General features: G+C 39.3%; 1 protein-coding gene across 6 annotated transcripts in view; it reads right to left on the reverse strand.

Annotated features, from left to right (window-relative positions):
- LRCH1 (leucine rich repeats and calponin homology domain containing 1) overlaps positions 1-21,946 on the reverse strand; it is a 190,933-nt gene that overhangs the window by 13,103 nt on the left and 155,884 nt on the right. For 5 of the 6 annotated variants that reach the window (XR_009536810.1, XM_060129319.1, XM_060129316.1 and 2 more), the window contains 3 exons: positions 13,653-13,762; positions 8,981-9,118; positions 6,215-6,292 (listed from right to left, as the gene is read on the reverse strand). Coding sequence is in view for 5 of the 6 variants with exons in the window: in XM_060129319.1 (XP_059985302.1) it covers positions 6,215-6,292; positions 8,981-9,118; positions 13,653-13,762 (326 nt within the window). In the remaining variant the exon portion in view is untranslated. Of the gene's footprint in view, positions 1-6,214; positions 6,293-8,980; positions 9,119-13,652; positions 13,763-21,105; positions 21,164-21,946 lie in introns of those variants that run through there. The other variant, XM_060129320.1, reaches the window with a different exon arrangement.

The raw sequence follows: 21,946 nt of genomic DNA on the forward strand, positions 1-21,946 counted from the left end.
TATAATACAGACTAAATTCTAAGAAATTTAGAATATATTGTTTACTTAAATTTGATTTTGAAAGGCAGTATGCTTATAAATATTAAGTTTAATTTTGAAAGGCAGTATGCTTACAAAGTATTTTTAATCTAAAATGTCATAGCACAAGAATGTTGATGGTCATTCTGAAAATGTAAAGCCCTAACTGACAAGGTGTAATTTGGCAGAGAGAGGAGCAAGGGAGGAAAAGGTTTCCAGAGTATTCTCCAGATATATAAGAACTAATCACCAATTTTATGCACTTAGTAACTCTAATAAGCTAATTCATCTAGAAATGCAATTTCAAGCTCTTTGAAGATGCTGCTTCGAGAAAGTATTTGTTCTCAACCATGTACCAATGTCAGACCACTGACCAGAAGTGGCTCTACCACCAGGAGACACACAGGGGGAAACGATTCTTACATGAATGGTGATACACACCTACTAACCATTGGAGATGACTGGTCTTACAAGCTAGAGACTGGCTCTTCTTAATGCATTAGGGATTTAAAAATTTACACTAATAAAATAATAAGTTGGTGTCAATCTGCACCTCTGATCATCCAACCTCGGAAGTAACCAATGTAAATGGAAACTTAAAATAAATCTTGTAATAAGAATCTCACCATCCCCCAAAAGCGTTTATTAGTTATGACTTAAACTGATATTAAAGTCATTGATTTGGGGGAAAAAAGAGACATAAGGTTCAAAGAGGCGAAGGAATTCGTATCTCCTATTCTCAAGATTAAAACAAACAAACAAAAAAGGTAGCTTCAATTTACAGAACGTCTTTCAATTTAAAACTTCAGATCATTTACATAAACTGTCCTAAACCCTTACAACAGGTATAAAGTAGGAAAAGTTTTGCAAGTACTTTCAAAAATAATATCTCCTTATAAAAGTCAACAAAATACAAATATGAAAGGCACTGAAAAGAAGACTCAACCACAATTCCACCTGTATCAATGCAATCATCGTTAGCATCTCAGTGTACTTTAGCATTTTATTTTTGACTCCATCTGGCAGATGCAGAGGCTGGACAACAAGGGACCTGTCCTTGTAGATATGGAAGGAAAACCTTCCACCTCCCACAGTCTAGTGAGGACCCCTGGCCTCTGTGCTATCCGGCGGGCAAGAGCCCTGTACAGCTGATGGAGCTGCTGCCCTGACCCTCCTCCCAATTCCTTTCTGGAGACAGTAATGAACAGGAGAGGCTGGGCAGCTAGAAAACAAGGTGCATTTCTATTCCATGTCCCTTCCTCCTCTAAACAGGGCAAGTCTGTTAAATTAAGGACCTTGCTCCTTACAGAGGTTGGAGGCCAAGGCTACTTATTTAACATCAAGTAGACAGACAGAGACCAGGGGGTCTCCCCTCAGAAAGGGACCAGGGAGCCTCCTTTCAGACAGAGACGTCAGTGTCTCCCCTCAGACAGGGACGAGGGCAATTTCTCTCAGAAAAATACCAGGCTGTCTCCTCTGAGAGGGAGAGACCAGGGGATCTCCCTTTAGAAAAAGACCAGAGTGTCTTCCCCTCCAAAAAAATCAAAAAATAAAATCAAGGTGAAATACTTCCCCGGTGAGTAAAAAATATATATATCTATTTTCTAATACTTTTGATGCCTCACAAATGAGAGATTTCTCTCGACCTGAGACAATACTAGTAAGAGCCCTAAAACAGCCCTAAATCTGGATCAAACTGGAGACCCCCAGTAGCCAATACCCCCAGTAGCCAATTGTGAATCCTCGACGTCAAGATCAGGGGCCAGGAATGACCAAGCTGACCCAGAAAAGGCAAAGGAAGCCTCAGCATGTCCGCAAATAGCCTCAGGACCCCAAGGCTTCATTGCAGTCAGATTCCTGGGTGATACAAAGAGTATATAGTGAAGAATTTGGAAGCCCGCCAAGGGTGAGCCTGTGTTCAAGGTCAAGCTGACCCTTGCACCGAAGGTCAGAGACAGCTGCACAGTCTGACCACCGACATCAACACTACAAGGGGCCATGGGATGGTACCAGCAACATCACCTGACCCCCAGATTTTCCAGGCGTGCCTTGAGGCACGTGGGGTAAGTTTCCTGCCTCAGAGGAGCTGATGGGGGAAAGCGATCATGGCGCTGCCGGATGGAGCTGAGCGTCCATGGGCTATCAGCTCAAAGAAACCTAGTCTAGTGATTTTCAAACTATAATTAGCAACAGGACACTTTTCCCCCAAAGGAACTCTTAACTGGAAAGCCGATACGTGCCACACGGGCAAAGGAGAAACTGCCGGGGCTGAATCAAGGCGGGTGGGAGCGATCTGCAGCCCCGGCTTGGCTTCCGAGAGAATCAAGGGGCTCTGGAGAATGGGGTTTAATCCACTGCTTAAGGCCAACACCTGCAGTTTGCAGAGCAGGGAACTCGGATGCGGAGAGCCCCTGTGTGTGCCGGAAAGAAGGCAGGCGCTGGACGCGGACGGACCGGGGTTCGAATGCCAGCTCTGCTGCCTCCCAACTGCGGGCATGTGCTTAGGAAATTGTGTAATGTCTCTGGGCCTCATTTTCCTCAGAGCATGGTAATAAAATATTGGCCTCCGAGCCTCAGCCGTGAGCGTTTGAGAAGATGATGCAGCTGCAAGAAGGTCCCAGCGAGTGGTTCACGGCTCCAGGCTTTAATAGGCTTGCCTCAGGGCACATAACCAGTTAACAGCACAGGTGCGGCTAATTCACCCCAAACCCCGTGTCCCTCGCTCTGCTCACAGATCCTCCGCATTCGCCCTCATGCCCCTCCTTCCAGGTGGCAGTCACTCAATCTGTCCCATTAGTTGAAGAACTGGCCCCAAACAGAAAAACAAAATCAAAAACAAAAAACCCCAAGGCACTGGAAATGGGCAGCAGAAGTGACCCAGGCTAAAATAACTACCTGAAGAGATATTAACTCTGCCACCAGAAAAGGAACTTGCTGGGGCTGGGGCGGGGTGGGGGGCGGCATTTCCGATTTGTTTTTCAGCATCTGCCCTTGGTATTCTCATCAGCAAACCTCTACCTCTTCCCAGGATCCCTCACAGATGACAGCAAATACCTGCTGTCGCCCTAACAGAATTTCTCCAGAAACCCAATGCCGACTTCTGTGATGTCAACTCCTTTCTATAGGTGGCGTTGACTGCCAAGTCCTGTCTGTGCCCCTGGACTAAAAAAGGTATAGATGTAGCCTCATCCAAACGTCAGGAATAACAGACAGAGGTCTAGAGTCGCCGTATCCATCTACTCTTAGTGCCTACTCCGACCTTCTGCAAACAAACTAGGGCGCTTACACCGTGTGCAATTCTGAATGCAGCCAATTCGAAGAAGCCACATTTATAGGGAAGCCACTCCACTGGGCACACAATAAAATGCTTCATGAACCTTGACCAACCCTGAGGCAGGTACCTGGGATTGGGTGCCTGGGGACTTCTAGAGAAAATATAATAAAAACCATAACAACTGGAACAATTTTAAAATCGCTTCCTTCCCATCGTATTAATTTATATGTCATCATTTGCTCAGTGACCACATTCCACCCAGATGAACCTGATAAAACTGAGTAAGCTGCCAACCCTGACTTTGAGTTGTAGTTTCAAACTGTAGTTCTATTACAAAGGGCAACAAACTCGGGCTGAGAGCACAGCTGCGACTTCTCAGTCTCTACAGGATGATTTATCATTGTCAGTTAGCTATTTAGCTTAAAATAATACAGAATTCCAGATCTCCGTGACTTATCGGTGTGTGTATGTAGATAAGTTAGGGATGGAGAAGAAAGCAGGGCAAGCTTGCAAATTAGGAGGAATTCACTAAGCTGGCGGGAAATCAGTGAGTATTTTGTTACCCAAATATTAAGCTTGAAGCAAAAAAAGAAAATGTAACGTTAAAGGTCCTCCGCTTTTAAGTACCAGGCTTTTAAAATGTCTGACTGCAAGGGGAGAGTTCCTGCAACTAGAATTGCAGTGTGCCACATATATACTCAAATCATCAACCATCTTAAGTAGTGGAAGAAGGGGTTATTTCCACCCCTCCCCCAACTTAGTATCGCATTCCTAGATGAAAACATTTCCTCATTTCCAACAATTTATGACTCATTTATTCCAAGAGATGAAAGCACGTTCCTTTGAGTATATATAGCAAGTTTTGCCAGCTGCACTCCAATTGCAATTTCTGCTTTTCCACTAGAATATTCCTCCCTTCCTTTAACATATCTCATTAAAGAAGTTCAACTGCTAACCAACGAACAGACTTCTAGTAACAATGAACTTAATGTAACTCTAGTCACCAGTAAGATGCTACCGGATTATCCATCAGGATGGATATAGATGTACACACAATCACACACATACACAATGCAAACTTGAAAATCACCTCAAATCTTAAAAATCGTTTCAAAAATAGCCTTAGTGATATATCTCTTACTAAGCATAGTTAAGTTGGAACACTGGCAAAAAAGATGATTTACTTCTTGTAATTCAATTGTCTCCGGAATTATCAGTTGCCTATTAGTGCCAGGGGCATAATTCAGATATTATGGTAAAATTTTCTCTGCATTTTGATGCTAATTTAATTTCCTTTTCCTCACTTTAGAAGGAAATCATAATTACCAATCTTTACTCACAATAAATGGTTAAGGGCATTTCCACGTCATTTCGTGTCATCATAAGCCAAGAAAAATGATGAGTTTTAAAATATCACAGGGGATTGGTCATCACTCATCAGCGTTTCTGAGTACAGACACAAATAATTTCACAACCTGAAACTTGCTGTGATAATTTTGATTCACACACACTTATTAAGCCATGACGGAATCAAATCATTAAAAATGGTAGGCGCATGAGAATTTCACAAACATCTGAAGCCAAGAAATGTATGGGCAATAGTAAAATGCACACATACAATACAGACACACAGATTAACATTGCTGAAAGACATGTGGATTGATCATAAAGACATTTAGTACCTTATGTAAAGATTACACTCTATTTAAAAACGAATTTGAAAGCTTCTTTTAATTGGTACAGTTTTGACTTAAAGATGTTTTAATAATTCTCTCCTTTTCCTCAAATAAGATTAGAAGCCCACCACTTAACTCTCACCTTCAAATGTCACCAAGCTGAAAAATAGGAAGGAAGGAAGGAAGGAAGGAAGAAAGGGAGAGAGGGAGGGAGGGAGGGAGGGAGGGAGGGAGGGAGAAAAAGCCTTACTCAATTCCAATAACTAACTCCTATCAGTTAGTAGAACTACATGAAAATGTAATTCCTTCATATACTCAAAAACAGTATCTCATGATAGAGTTTGTAGTTACTTTATTCCTGGAACATTAGAAAAGACAGAAGAAAATTTTAAGAAATGTAGTTTCTGTCTATTTCCCTTTATCACAATGATGAAAAGCTTGTCAACTTATCCCCAAATTCTGAGTGAACTGTCTTTTATCTCCCTAAGAAATCATTTTAAGTTACTGATAGTAAAGTCGTCAGAAGACCCAGATCAGCTGTCTTATCTGGCTGAGGCTAAGGCTGGGGCTTAGCTTGGGAGAAAGAAAAAGTAGCAAATCATTGCTGGGCTGGCTACAGGGAATTGCCAATTGGGTCTACAGTGGACTAAAGGGGAAAATGTAAATACAAACAGTTAACAAACTATAAAGCAATACACAAACATTGTTATTATGAATGGTTGTGAGAAATGATAATAATAACAATAATTATAATATTTTCAATGCTTATTATTTTGAACTACATACCCCAAACCTACAAGGAGTGCAAATCAACAAATCAGTGGTCAACTACAGGTCTACTGTGCTTAAGAGCTTCGGATAGGGAAAAATCATTACCTCCAAAATTCTACCCTATGTAACCCACAGAAGGCTCAATGAAGCTTCAGCAATTTCTGCTCTTTGTGAGGAGAATCAAGCTAACTAAATTTTTTTTTTAAGTTTGGAATTTCGCATTTATTTCAAAACCTTAAAAAAATTATATTCCCCTTTTCTTCAGAATTGACCATACCATTTTAAGCCATTTTTATTTCACTGCAATAGAGTAATTTAAACTAAAATTTTATATAACTTATTCAACATTATTCCTCAAGAAAGACTGAGATGAAAAAGGATGGACAAAGGTGTATATCTATTCAGTAGGTTCAAACACATACATTAAGTAAAATCTTTACTCAAACATAGTTACTGGAACTAAGTTTGACGTTACCTCTGGTACTCCTAATTTTCGGCATGCTTCCAGAAAGTTTTCCACGTTTCTTCTGCATTTGGCCATGCTAAGTTTAGGCTATGAATGCAAATATTCAGAAATAAAGAATTACTAAGAGAAATACTTGTAATAACAGGTTAAATTTTAAACTTTCTAAATGGCAGAAGTACTACACGTTTATTGGAGAAAAATAATACATAAGCAAACAGAAGACAATAAAAAATTATCCAGAAACATTCACCTAAAGAGCTGTTAATATTTTGGATTATATTCTTCTAGACACTGTGTGTGTACACAAAGACATGCATATATACACATAGATATGTGTTTATATGTAGAATTTCTGCATACATGTATATATGTATATACACGTGTGCAAGATTTTCTGCACATGTGAATGTATATGTGTGGATACACACATACACACACACACAGTTTTTATGAGATCACACTGTTGTGTGACCTGCTTTAGTTTACTTAAAAGTACACCATAAACACCTTTTCCCATCAGCAAATATATTTCTATATGAAGGGTTAAATTCACCAGGCCAATGACTCTCTTTCTCGCCAAAGCAATCGGTTTTATTAGAAAGCGGGTGATGCTGCAAGGCGAGGAGATTTAGAGGCAGGGTGGGGAGCAGGAGTAGAGTGAGCACCTTGTGCAAACACGGGCGTGGACAGTGTTTGTAAGGCAATGTTACACAGACTGCAGATGGAAGCGGGCTCTACCGCTACGCCATGGCTGGGTCTGGTCAATGGGAGCTCAAGATGCTCAGAGAAGAATTTCTGAGAAGTGGACATTTAGAAACATTTCTAGAAAGGAAAACTACAATATAATAACATAAGCTAAAATACTTCACAGTTGTTGAAATGGATATTAATGAAGAGTTTTAATGACTTGGCGAAATACTTAGGTTTTCATAAATTTTAAAAACTACTAAATAGTAGATATGAGAAGCTCACAATTCAAAAACAACTTATATGTAGAAGGAATGTTAGCAGCATAAAAGCCAAAATGTAAACAGTGGTTGTCTTTGGGTGGTGGGATAGAACATGGTATATTTTCCTCCTGCATTTCTCCATTTTCTCCGATCAAGCATTATTCCCATTATATTTTCAATTAAATTTTTTTATTTGAAAAAGATAAAAGGTGACAACCAAAGAAAGTAGCATTTTTTTCCTGAAGAATTGATCAAATTTACAAATGTGTGTAGACAACATGATTCATAGTGTCCTTATAACACAATAACTGTATATTTAAATTGGAGGCTGAGGAATCGTACTTTCTTTCTTACAAGTTGGGGAAGAATACTGAATGAGAATCTGGTACACAGCTCTAACAACTTAACAGTAGTTTGGACTTCAAAACTTTTTCATATTCGGTTATAGGACAGAATTTACTGCCCAAACTAAGGCAGATAAAGCAGATTTGAATCAGAAGACAAATTGTTTTGTTTTGGTTTTTTCCTGTGTTTTCTGAGGCAACAAAGTGGTCAGTCTTTTGAAGGGAAAAATATATTCAACTGTACAGAAAGAAAACTGACAGTTGAAATGCGATCATCAGCTAATTTTTCCTGCTGCCAAAAGAAAAGAAACTAAGAAAAATAATGCCACTACGATGCTTTCCTGGCCGGAGAGTGGGGCTTCATGTGAGGCTTTCACTCCACAGACTCTTCCTATGATATTTTATGAACACTGTGCCTTGAGGTTGGGGGCTCTGGCTTTTGAAAAATCTGTTCATAAACACTAATGATCACAATGGCTTGCATTCACATTTATATCACATGTAGGCCCTCATTTCATCCTCATGGGAGCAGTTCCATGACAGAGAAGAGCCAATCAAGTTAAAGAAAGGTTAAATAACTTTCCCAAAGTCGTATGGATTATATAGATGTGGAATTGGAATCCAACCCCTACATTCTTAGCCCCTAAACTCTTCTGCTTCACCTAATAGTAAATAGTATGGATAGAGGTTTTCTCTACTTGTCTGAACCCTACGTAGGCTTCAAAGACCAGCTTATCTTTGATTCCCCCTCCCTCATCTGAATGACCATAACATGACTCCATAGCTCTCTTCTGGATGGTAATATGGTCCATGATTATAGGAAGAGGATGCCAGCACCTGCTTTATCTCCCCCACATGGAGACAAGGATTTTTAGGGACTAATGGCATCTCACTCAGTCTCTTTCATCTTTCCCCAGTTTCCTTGGTATCTCCCACCTACCCCTGAGCACAGCTAGTGATCAAGGAATTGTTGAATTAATGACCAGCTGACCAACCTCTGGCCTGACAGGTTACTAATGATATTTTATACAGAATCCACATCTTTTCAGAGCTATCCTAAAATCCTCAATCATTAATAGAGGAAAGAGTTTCCATTTAGAAGAGAACTCGCCAACCAAAAGAAGTTTCCCAAAAAGACTTCTCACTCTTTAAATAATTCCTTGTGAGGAATGAATCTTTGTGTCTCTACAGTCTTAAAGTTAGCACCCCAAGCGTTTCTTTAACGTGTTTTGCTTTATATTTGAAGTAAGTTCCTTTTCTGTCACTTACGTACTTACTTTAAATATTTTCCCTTTTTACAGTGAAAATGTTACTTCATTCAGAAATGCTATTCCTTTTCTGCTCTTCTAGTTGTTTGGGACCCAACACAGAGCATTTGAGCAGGGTCCTGGAGATCCCATCGGTATCTTTAACCAGCAATACTGTCCCAAAGGAGTCTGTTTGATGTAAGAGTTAGTTTCCCTTTATATGGTGTTACTTACGACTGCTGGTGAGGGGACATGGATGCTTGCGACGGATCGTGGGCGGATGTGGTTGACTAGATGGCAGAGGACGACGCCATCCATGAGGGCAGCCCCCAGGTCTTCGTGCAGGCTGACCTTGAGTCTCATCTCGATGCTCTGGGAAGGAATCAGAAGGAAGCCAATTGCTCTCAGGCAACTCAGGGTAAAATACAGTTATGGGTATTTATGAATTGAGACTTAAGTTTCATTATGGAGAAGGATAAAAACACGTGGAAAACACTGACATGATTTCAACCTTTTCGAAAGATATTAAAATAAAAATCCCTCTGTAGAAAAAAAAATTCAGTTGTGTCTAAAATTTTTAATTAGTTGAATTTTTAAAAGAATGGGCTTCTTGGGATTTCCCTGGTGGTCCAGTGGGAAAGAATCCGCCTTCCAATGAAGGGGACGCGGGTTTGATCCCTGGTCAGGGAACTAAGATCCTACATGCCGCGGGTCAACTAAGCCCACGCGCCACAACTACTGAGCTCGCGCACCTCAACTAGAGAGCCCGAGTGCCACAAACTACAGAGCCTATGTGCTCTGGACCCCACGCCACAACTAGAGAAGAGAAAACCCACACGCCACAACTAGAGAGAAGCCCATGTGACGCAACGAAAGATCCCACATGCCACAGTGAAGATCCCATGTGCCACAACGAAGACCCGAGACAGCCAAAAAAAAAATGGACTTCTTAAGTTCAACATTGCCTCAGACTTAGCAATGAAAATAGAAAAACAGACTGAGTTGAACAATAAAAGCCAAATCCATAGTGATCGTTTTGCCATGTGTAAAAATATCACATCACTATGTAGTACACCTGAAACTAAAATCATATTTTAAGTCAATTATACTTCAATAAAAAATAAATAAAATAAACAAAAATAAATTCAAAAACCAAAATCCAACTGGTTCAGACAGACTGCAAGGGGCACAAAAGGGATTAAGAGATGCTTTTCTCTGAGACCATGTTTTAGTTCAAAAATCAATTTTTCTCCCTTTTTAAAAAATTAAACACTTTGAGATAATTATAAATTCATCTGGAGTTATAAGAAGTAATACAGAGAGATCTCATGTACCCTTTACCCAGTTTCCCTCTAAGCTAACAACCTTCAAAAATACATACTACAACTTCACAATCGGGACACTGGCATTGATAGAACACATCCATCACCATAAGGATCTCTCACAATGCTGTTTTACCAGCCACACCCACTCTCTCCCACCCGCAGTGCCTCTTTGGCCCTACTCCCCTTCTCCTCTCCTTCCAGGACTGCCATGACACGAATGTGTATCATCTGTTACACGCCCACAGGTCCCTGGGGCTCTCTGCTCATTTATTTTCAGTCTGTCTTCTCTCTGCTACTCAGATTAGGTAATCCCTATTGTTCTTTCTTCCAGTTCACTGATTCTTTCCTCTGTTACCTCCATTCTGCTGTTGAGCCCACCCCCTGGGCTTCTTCTTTTGGATAATGTATTCTGCAGTTCTAAATTTCCATTGGTCCTTCTTTACGTCTTCTATTTCTCTGCTAAGATTTTTTTTTTTTTTTTTTTTTTTTGCGGTACGCAGGCCTCTCACTGTTGTGGCCTCTACCGTTGCGGAGCACACGCTCCGGACGCACAGGCTCAGCAGCCATGGCTCACGAGCCCAGGCGCTCCACGGCATGTCGGATCTTCCCGGACCAGGGCACGAACCCGCGTCCCCTGCGTCGGCAGGCGGACTCTCAACCACTGCGCCACCAGGGAAACCCCTGCTAAGATTTTTTATTCCTTTGCAGAGGCATTCTATTTTTTTCTTTGTTTCACCTGTGTTCGTAATTGCTTGTGGAAGCATTTCTATCACGAACAGTATAAAATCTTTGTCAGATGATAACGTCTCTGCCACAACAGTGTTGTCATCTGTTGATTATCTTTTCACATTCGTTCTGGTTCTTGGTAGAATGAGTGTTTTTTTTGGTTGAAACCTGGACATTTCTGGTATTATGAGACTCTGGCCTATTTAAACTTTCTGTTTTAGCTGGCTTTTTTGGACACGGCTCTGGCAGGGAAAGGGAGGCTACCACCTTGTTACTGCTGTGTAAATGCAGATTCCCACTTGCTGTCAGTGACTGGTGTGGGTGTGGAAATCCAGGCTCCCCATGTGGGCTCCACTGATACCATGGGAGGGGATGGGATCATTCTTAGCTCATGGGAATGAAATTCCTGGCTCCCAATGTGGCCTTCTCTGATACCATCCCAGCAGAGGTTAAAGTCTAGCTGCCTACGCCATCTTTGCAGGCATGGGTAGGGGTGGGACCACGGGTTTTCTGTAGTGTTTAGCTGGAGTAGAGCCTTTAATGTCTAAAAATTTTCTCTCTCACTAGGCTGCCCCTTTTCTGGTCCTTTGACTAAAGTAAGCAAGCTTTCATTGGGACTTTTTTTTCTTAATTTGTGCCGATTAGCATTTCCGGTTTCTAACTACTTCACCTTCAAGTCTGAGAAAGATAAAGCAAAAAAGAAATCCCACTGGACTCACCACCACTGTCATTCCTAGTCCCAAGGAGCCCAGCTAGTCTGAATTATTCTCTCCACTTTTCAGAGTGATCCTATGCTTATTTTATATAGAATCACCAGGGGTTTTAGTTGTACTTAGTGGGATGAATGGGGAAAAGTACATCAACTCCATCTCCTCAGAAGCAGAAGTAGATAGATCGGTTTTTAAAACTTCAAATGCAAATTTCTGCTTTACAGCAGAAGCTCCTTGTAAATGGATAACAGCTAAGCAAGGATGACTTTATTGGGAGATCTGCAATAAGTGAAGTACTTGAAAATCAGTGCATGTAACAGTGTTGCATAATTCTCTTTCAGAACTGTCTTGTATAGACACCTCATTTTTTTCCAAGCATGCTTTCAGTCTCTAATTTTACATCACTAAATTAAAACATAAGCTATCAATATGACCCAGGCTTTAAGAGAAAATTATATCACTCTTTGAGAGGCATACCTCAACTTCTGATCTTATTTTTACATATCTCTGAAAGTTCACCTCCCAAGTTTACTGCACATCCAAATATTCTAGGCAAATGACAGAGGACTGACTTGCCCTATGTGACTGTTGAGTCAACCACAGTGGCTTAAAGTGGTGGTAAGAGGTTTCTGGGTTTTTCTTCTTTCCTCCTGACTACGTGCTAAACCGTATATAAAGTTATCATCTGCAACAACAAAGATTCTGACCTACCTTAATTCAGCTTTAACTTTTTTTTTTTGCGGTACATGGGCCTCTCACTGTTGTGGCCTCTCCCGTTGCGGAGCACAGGCTCCGGACGCGCAGGCTCAGCGGCCATGGCTCACGGGCCCAGCCGCTCCGCGGCATGTGGGATCTTCCCGGACCGGGGCACAAACCCGTGTCCCCTGCATCGGCAGGCCGACTCTGAACCACTGCGCCACCAGGGAAGCCCAGCTTTAATTTTAATTATAGGATTCACTGCTCATTTGTAGAACTCATTGCTATCTGAAATTGTGTATTTATTGGTTTCCTTCTTACTTACTCTGTCTTCTCAGTAGACTACAGGCTTCATGCAGCAGGGACCTTTTTGTTCTTTTCTCTGTCTGTCACCTAGACTATACAGCCTGGCACAGAGAGCAGTCAATAATCATTTGCTAGTGAAAGGAGAAGATGTAGTATAAAATCTACCTCCTCAAGAAGCTTCTTATATTCGTCTAGTTCACGGCTATGATACTTCTCTTTAAATATAAAGAACTTATGTAGTAATTCATGACGTACTGCCTTTAATAACTAATACCAGTGTGTTCTTTGGTGACTGACCCTTGTCCTGCTGTTCGATCTTCCACATATTTACATACGATCCTCCTAACTAGACACAAAGACCATGAGGTCTTAGAAAAATACATACACAGTTCCCACTAGGAGCTGTGCTGGGAATAGAAACACAACAAGGAATAAGACAGCCATGGTCCCTGCCATCACCAAGCTTGAAATCTTCCCTGGCACCCAGCACGAGACTTCACCCTTGGTAGGAACTCCAATGGTTTGCCTATTATGACATTCGAAAATTCTGGCCGGTTTGGGGTACATAGTAAGGCTAACTATAAATATCTTTAAATTCATGGCATATTATGAAGTAAATTAATAACAGTGCATTTTTTAAAGCATACCAGAACTGAAATAATACTAGCTTTTATACATAGGTATTAAGTATTTCTACTTACATTATCTCATATATTTCTCATAAAATCCCATGAAGGTAGATGGGAACTATTGTTTTTAATACATGAAAAGACTCAAACTCAGGGATGTTAAGTGACTTGTCCAATATCAAACAGTGAGCTGGCTAGATTTGAAACTAGATATTCAGTCTGCAGTGCTTCAAAGTCTACTTTTTTATTTAAAGATTTTTTTGATGTGGACCATTTTTAAAGTCTTTATTAAATTGTTACAATATTCCTTCTGTTTTGTGTTTGGGTTTTTGGGCCACGAGGCACGTGGGATCTCAGCTCCCCAACCAGGGATCGAACCCACACCCCTTGTATGGGAAGGTGAAGTCTTAACCACTGGACCACCAGGGAAGTCCCCAATGTCTACTTTTTAAAAATACAGAAGGCTGCTTCAATTCTGGAAATAATTATTTAGTTACACAATGTTTCCCGGTACCTCTCGGAGCTGTTCCACCAGTTCTTTTTCTTCTCTCATCTGCTCCATTTTCCGCCGAATTGTAAACTGTGGGTCTATAGATTCCAAATTTCTCTGTGGTCTAAGAAACACTGTAACAGAAAGGGAAAAGAGCCTTTATGGAGCGCCTAGTACAGGATGCCGTATAGGGCTGCTCATATTTAAATCAAATAGTTTATTTATCCCAAATAATTCATTCACCACTCACAAAACAATAAATTCTGACTTCGCATGAAAAGCTTGATTCGAATATGCTAGAGAAGATTATGTATTCAATTATTCTGGGTTGTGTGGACAAACCAACTGAATCCAGGAAAGGGATTGGTCATCCTTGGCACCATTCCAGACCCCTTCTCTCACATTTTCCCCCTGCTTTTATTCCAAGTTTTCATCTACACTCCAGGTTTCACAATGCTTTCCTTAAATTTGGATACTTTGTTTCAACTAATAAGACAATTGCTTTACAGGTTACAGACAAGCACAGGTTAAGGCTTCTGTTGGCTGAGTTTTTCATCAGCCTGGGTTAGGAACTAAGTGATGAGACACACTACCCACTCAGATAGCTATCTGAGTGTGGAGGGGAAAATTCTGCCTTCTATCACGTCACTGACAGCACATCCCAAAAGTCAGCTCTTCAGAGATGACCACAGACTCCTTTTAGAAAAGCTGGCAAGATGGGAGACAGTTTTAAGAGATCATCTCTGGCTGCAGGTCCTTAAACTTACAACCTCCAGAAACGGCTACTCACAGTGGCAACTCTGGAAGGAGGTAAGGCCCTGGCTGCAGAGAAAAGGAATGCTCTCAACCTTTGAAGGATGACATCTTTTAAAGACTAACAGAGAAGGTACAAAATACGCCATGTACGGGCAGAGTGATTATGGCAATTTTAATTAGGATACAAAGCCCAGGGCGAATTTAAACTTGAATCTTTTTCTTCCTTGAGATTCTTATCTTATTAAGACTGTCAACTTTCCATGCACACCAGAGGGGGCAAAGAACGGTTAAGAGCTGTAGTTGGTTCCCCGTGTCCCATAGATTTTCAGATTGGGGGCGGGGGGTGGGACAAATGAGGGGGGCGCTTCAGAAAATTTGGGGCAGAGAACTCCAATTTTAAAAATCAATACCACGTAGAAGGCTGCACTGACATACTGCAATTCTAGCAGTTTCAATTACCGTATCTTCAATGATGTAGAATGAGAACATTATGTAACGTTTATTCTATTCTGCCAAACATTTGCTATGAACCACTTTAAAAGCATTTCAATTTATTTGTTTTTTAATGAAATATGGTTTACAAATATACTTTGAATAAAAACAACTGGAGTCCACCATATAATCAATTATCCCATATTCACCCAACTGTGTCGTTTTAACCTCAATTTGTATCTCTGAACCAAAACACTTTAATAAGTGTCTTGCACTATACTTCTCACATCTCAGTATTTTCTTTCTAAATCAGTTCTCGGATATCTGAATCAGCCCTCTGGTGCTCTACAGAGGACCAGAAAGTTGACACATCTTAAGAAATCCGTGACTTACAGAGAGCAAGGGAATGATCTATTGTATATGTTAACACCTTCTGGAACCTCAGAGAGAAGTCAGCCTGGGGCCTGGGCTTCTGCCTCAAGCCACCGAAGGAAGAGCCAAAGTCTTGTCACCAAGACCTACAAAGACCAAACCCCACAGGAAGCGAGACCCATTGTTTCAAAAACAAAGGCAAGGCAGGCAAAGGAAGTAGGGTTGACCAACCAGCAGGGAGAGATGAGAAGTTCACAGAGCAAAGGGCAACGAGGAAGAATTTGACAAAATAAGAAGCATGGAAGAAACTGGAAATGCATTAAATTTGCCTTTGTACCATATTGAGACCAACCAAAAAAAATCTACCCATTTAAACATAGTGACCAGAAGAGATATATATTAAAATGTAAAGTCTAGAAATAATCCACACCACCAAAGAAAAAGTCAACCAAATTTACCAAAAAAAGTCAAGGAATGTGGACTTAGCTGAGTAATACACACACTGGCCAGCAAGGGGAGCCCCAGAACCGTTTAAACAAATCTACTGTTTTCTTTGGAGGTTTTATTTTCCTTTCCCTTTTTTTCTGGGGGAAATCTTATCTAATACTACATGTTTAATATTTTCAGTATGTTTTTACTGGCAGATTTCATTCTGAATACGAAGCTATCAGGAAGTTAAATTAACCGTGAACTTTTGGTTAACAGCACACTCTTCAAGTATCTATACCCTGTTAGAGTCCTGTGTAAGACGCGAAGATAATTCAATGGTATCTGGGCTTTAATTTCCTGGCATTGCTTTTCATCTTAAATTCCCATACGTCTCAAAAAATACAAAATGCCTGCTTGGGTATTTGCTTTATGAATGTAAGCGGTCAAAAAGTGTTAAAACATATGTGAACCATTATTTTTAAGATGAATACTTCAAATGTACATAAAATTACTGGAAACCTGACTATAATACTACTAGTTTTCTAAATAGATTAATTATTGTAGAATACATTAGAATTTAAAATGAACTATTTAATAATAAATGTACAGAGCACATAAGTTTGTTATGACAGAATAATTTTAATAGGACCATTATGGTAGCTCTGATTATTTTATCCACAGTTGTTTTGTTTTTTTTTTCTTTCAAGTCATATTTAAATAATAAATGCAGTGACCAGCCTGGTCAAAACTTCAGGAAATTGATCTATGGAGGAATTATTCCGGTCTTCCTTAATTTCATATCACTACGTTTCAAGAACTCCCCTACTTAATTCAGGGGAATAAAAGTTTAGCTTGTGGCTGCAAGACAATATTAAGAGCCGCCCTGTTAGTAACTGTCTTTCACATCAAATGTCACACTGTGTAAATAAGAAGAAAAAAAGAGGGGCAAGGGAGCAGAGTGAGGGTGTGTGTCAGTGTGTGTGTGTGTGTGTACACACACATATGCATGCACAAGGGGTAGGAAGAGACAAGGAAATAGGTGATTTCAGATGCAGGAAATAATGAGTCCTGCTTAGCTGTTTAATTACTGTATATCAAATACTGATAACATTCAAAGAATGAAAAGGACGATTTGTTCATATTTGCAATTTCTTTAGCTGAAGAGACAAATTTCTAAGCAAAGACTCTGCAGGGAATGGTGAATATGCTTATGCAGGATATCAAATGCATCCTTGCAGGTACACGTCCAAGTCCACTGACTTTGCCGTTATCTCTACCTCCTCCTTCACCCTTCCCCTCATCTTCATCCCTGACCTGGGAGTGGTCTGTCAGCTGTGAATGTACAACATGCTTTATCTGTGTCTCTCACGGCACTCTTCACTTTCTTACAGGAGAGATCTGCTTTTCTCCATGAGGACTCTGTAAGAGTTTATGTTTGTTTCCAATTTAAACCTCTACCCCTGCCCCACAAAGCAGTTTGTTAGATGAATAAACAAACAAGTGTTCCAAAAATTCCCTCATTCAAAGATCACTTTATATGGAGAATACCTTGTCAGAGATTACCCTACCCTGATAATCAGTCATCTCAATTTTTTTTAACATGAAAAATCTCCTAAAACTTAGTCTCCAGGTCTGAATGCATTAGAGACTGAAATAAAAGTTCCAGGAAGGCAGAGATCTAGTCTGTCTTTTTCAGATGTGTATCCACAGTAAAGAGCATCATGCCTTACACATAGGAGGCACTCGGTAAGTGTTTAAGGATGTGCACAAGAAACTTTTTCTAAATGTTGTAAAAGTATCTTTCAGCTAAGCAAAGAAAGCTCGCGCCTCTAAAAATTGCCTGAAATGTTAGTTATTTAATTATTAAGTGAAAGGAACTTTGCATAGAAATTATCAGTCTATATTATTAACCTTCGTTGTCTAAATTTAACTCTAGATTTCTTCTCTGTGGACACATGAGGTTTTGGAATTTGGCTCTCAACTTCTCCTTTGAAATTAAAAACCTGGACTGGGTGTGATGTTGAAGACATACAAATTCAAGGGCAACAATATGGTGGCTTTGAAAAAGTATCATGAGCTGTAGATCCAGGTTAATGTGAATCAGAAATCTAATTAGTGCAATTCATTTATTCCCTCTGGTGCCCAAAAATGAATTATGTAAATCCTCTGCCCTCAAAATGCTTTCTATGGTCTTGGGCAGTTTATTCAACCCGGTGGTTTTCACCTACTTAAACATAACATAAAATCAGTAAAATAATAAGAATAATAATCAGTGCGAAGACTCCATGCTACTCCGAATAAATCAGCACAGGCAGTGTGGGGTATAGGCAGCTATCGTGTATAAAATGCCCAGATGATCCTAATATGAAGACAAAATACTGAACCACTGAAACACCTCTCATCTCACAGCTTCAGTTTCATCATTTTTGTAATGGGGAAAATAATACCTAGAAGTGCAAGATTATGGTAAAACAATTCCAGAAAATGTCTGTAAACTGGCCCAAGATAGATATGTCCATTCACTCACTTTCCAGTGATAGTTTAAAGATCAATTTTAAGTATAAATTAGCACCTACCAATTCACTGCAAATGAAAAAGGGAAAATAATTCAAAGGAAGATAGGAATGATTTTAATTTCAAAGTGAAGGGGAAAAGGAAAGAAAGATGCAGAGTAGTAAGAGGGCACAAGAACAGGAGCAGAAGAGAAGTTATCAAGTTAAGAACAACTTGAAGTGAAGCTGCCCCATCCAGCTCCAGGGGTGGAAAGACATACAGACACACATCCACATCCTTCCCCATCCATTTTAGGAGGTAGAACGTTGGGGACTGTGGGAATTCCAACTCCCAAGGACCTTCTAGCCAGTTTGCCTTTCTTTATTTCTTTGAAGAATGAGTTTTAGGGAAAATAGGGAATTTGAAATGAGATATATTTGAAACAAAATGTTAGAAAGCTATGTTTATTATTTTAAATGTATTTTTTAAATAAAATTTAAATTTTACTTAAATATTGGAATTTAAATAAAAGGGTAATTTTAACATAAAGACAGTGAACAAGGTATAAAAATGCCAACTTTACCAAAAATAATTAATAAAAATACAAATGAAAGGCAAGCTACATTATGCTGGGTTGAGTTGGTAATATGATGCCATTTATTTACACGGGGTGAGATAGCTGCAGATACTGGATAGTGGAGAAAATGTGAGGAAACAAAACTGCTGGGGTAATCAGCTTTGAAATGCCATGAGAGGCCACTGAACAGGATCTACTATTTCAGAGGAACCAGTAAGAACAACATAAAAGTAGGCTGTATTCCTCTTCCAACCTTAGCACATATACTTGGGGATACACATAGTGCTTCTTCATTAATTTAAAAAATGTACTGGAAAATGTATTCAAATCAGAAGGCAATATTTAGCACACACAAAAAATGAAGATTCTATTTGAAAGGTCAGATCTGGGAACCTACACAAATATTTGCCAAGATTTTTGTTGCCAGAAAATTAATAGATAATTAATAGAAAATCATCTCTTGCCCAGGGCATATTGTAGACAAATTGCAAATAGGGGAAAATAACAACTATCCAATATCTGACATGATTAACCCAGGTAGATGAATACTGAAAACAACCCTTTTATTATTTGTGTGTGTGTGTGTGTGTGTGTGTGTGGGTGTGGGTGTATGTGTATGTGTGTGGTACAGCATAATAGCTACACATGAATCCCTGGAATTTTCACTCAAACAAAAACTACCAGAGAAGTATTCCAGGTTATTTTATTTTCAGAAAGATTTTCACAATGATTATTTTTCTATGGAAATCTTAGGACTTTCAATAAAAAGAAGGCCGTCTGGCTTAGTAGCTTGCACAAAGAACCCTCAGTAAACAGCTGTAGATGAAGGTAGATATGGTGGAGAGGAGATGATCAGAGAGTCAGAAGCCCTGGGTGTGACCCCACCACTCCCTCTACCTAACAGCGTGACCCAGCGTGACCCACCTTTCTCGTTTTGGTTGGTTCATCCATAAAGATAGAAATCTTACTGCTACGCAAGATGTCTAGATCTTACCCAGCTTAAAAAAAAAATGTCTTTGGTTTCAGATATCACTCCTAAGGAAATAGCAAATCACACATAAATCTTTCATTCTAGGCTCATTTCCTTTAAATAACATCAGATCCATAAATAGCCATGCTTTCTGAAAAACAAAAATGCCTCTCTCCCCTTTTTATTTTTAAGTAAAGGAACAGGTTTATCAAGAAAGTTTGCATTTAGCCTTCCTCAACTTCCAGAATTTAAAATGGGATGATATAGGAAGGGACTTTGGTTTCCCTGTTGTTGTTGTTAATCACACTTGTTTTCAGTTAAAATTTTAGAAATCTATGAAATAATGAAATTCCTTTTGTAACTAACCTGCCAAGATATACATTATCCTTGTACATAAGGGAAGTCTGGAAAAGCATTTTTTGGTTGAATTTTGACCAGAAATCACAGAAAATGTTTTAAATATACGGTTTCTATTCATTACATATAACATATTGATGCTTAGATTAAAAAAATAAGTATTATCAGAAAATACATCTTCTTATTGTGCTTACATCATTGTTTTACCCCACATATCACTTCTCTTCCCTATAAATCATACTCTCTATTTCATTTCACGTTACTTTTATCTTCTGGTATCTTGGAGTAAAATGTTTAACATCTGAAGTAACAGACCAGGATGGAGATTCAGATATCTGTGGTAAGTATATCTAAATAACTATATTTATTTTATTTTCATCTTTTAAGCTACTTCAGATATTTAGTGGCACGAAATCAAACGATATCCACATGAATCCTAGCTAGATGTCTGCAATTTCTTATTTGCACATTTGGTTCTCAAGCCAAGTTACCATTCTTAAATATCATGCAGATGAAATTACACTCAAAAGGGCTGAAGGTAACAAAAGTCAAAATGTGGAAGTAATTTGCAAAAAAAAAAGCAAGTGATTTCTCTTCATTTTTAGGAATTTCTCACTTCTAACTATTTTCAGTGCAGTCCTCTTGGATCGGCCACAGTATGTCTTGATTACTTTAAAAATTTCATATGGTAAATAAGCACAGATGATAAAAGATGAAACTCTGAAAGCATTTAGTTCAGAAGCAGGAGCAGCAGAGATTATCCAAAGGTACAAACCCCCAATTTTTATAAACAAGCAAACACACCAAAAAAAAAAAAAAAAAAACCCAAGCAGAAAGGATAGAGAAGAAATTATTGTACAGTCCTTCCAAAATTCAGAATATTCAAGATAATTAAACGTAGTCTGATAAACTGCCGGAGAACAATCCACATGCACTTTTCTGGACTTTCCAGGTTTACTATTATTATCTCTTATATCAGGCATGCAGGAGAATATACACTCTATCTTCAGCTGCACAGAAATGAATGTTCAGTATATTCATTCACTGGCTTATTAATGAGCACATCGAAGAATAGGTACAAAGCCACCTACCATTGTCACTGTCTCCTTCAGATGGAACACTGTAGCTAGAGTTGTCCCATGTTTGTGCCTGTGTAAGTTTGTTGAAGGAGATAGGAGGAAGAGTGAGGGCTGGGTCTGCAGGAGAGCGAGAGAGCCAGTCCGCGTACAGTTGCACAAGGACCAGGAAAAACCAAAGGGGCAGCAGCATTTCACAAATGGCATAAGGATTGTATGGAAATGAAGCGAATTTCATATTATGGAATTTAATTTCAAATGTACAATATAGGAGAAGAATGAAAGATGGCGCATGGAATAAAAAGAATGATAAAAAACTGAGTATTAGTACTTATCAATCATATACTTGGCATGCAGTTAATACCGTTAATCGTTAACAGTTCGCAAGCCCACAGACTTAGAGTACTAATGAATCATGTCAGTGGAAAGAAGGAGTACCCATAGATTATGCAGATAAAAAGCGAAAGACCTACCAGATACCTTTCCCAAAGACCTAAATAACTAACAATCTTAGCAAATATGATTCACACAAAAAATTTGTTTACACAGAAGAAGCTTAATATGTATAAACATGTCAATTATTTAGAAATAAATCTATTATAGAATCAGTGTTTACCACTGGTGGATTTTTTTCCCAAGGTAATGTAAAATTTCTCTTTAAAGACATCTGTAAGTCTGCTGGCATGCTTTATTGATAAGTGAATCTAGCCAACTCTGCTCAACCCTTGACACACAGCTATACCTCTCAATACTGTCTTAGATACTGATCAGTATAGAACCTATTTCGGACACTAGTAGAGTCTCTTTAACAACAAACCTAATTAACCGATAGATGTCAGTCAATTCAAGGCACTTC

Source organism: Lagenorhynchus albirostris, chromosome 18 (assembly GCF_949774975.1).
Source record: "Lagenorhynchus albirostris chromosome 18, mLagAlb1.1, whole genome shotgun sequence".
Taxonomy (NCBI): Eukaryota; Metazoa; Chordata; class Mammalia; order Artiodactyla; family Delphinidae; genus Lagenorhynchus; species Lagenorhynchus albirostris.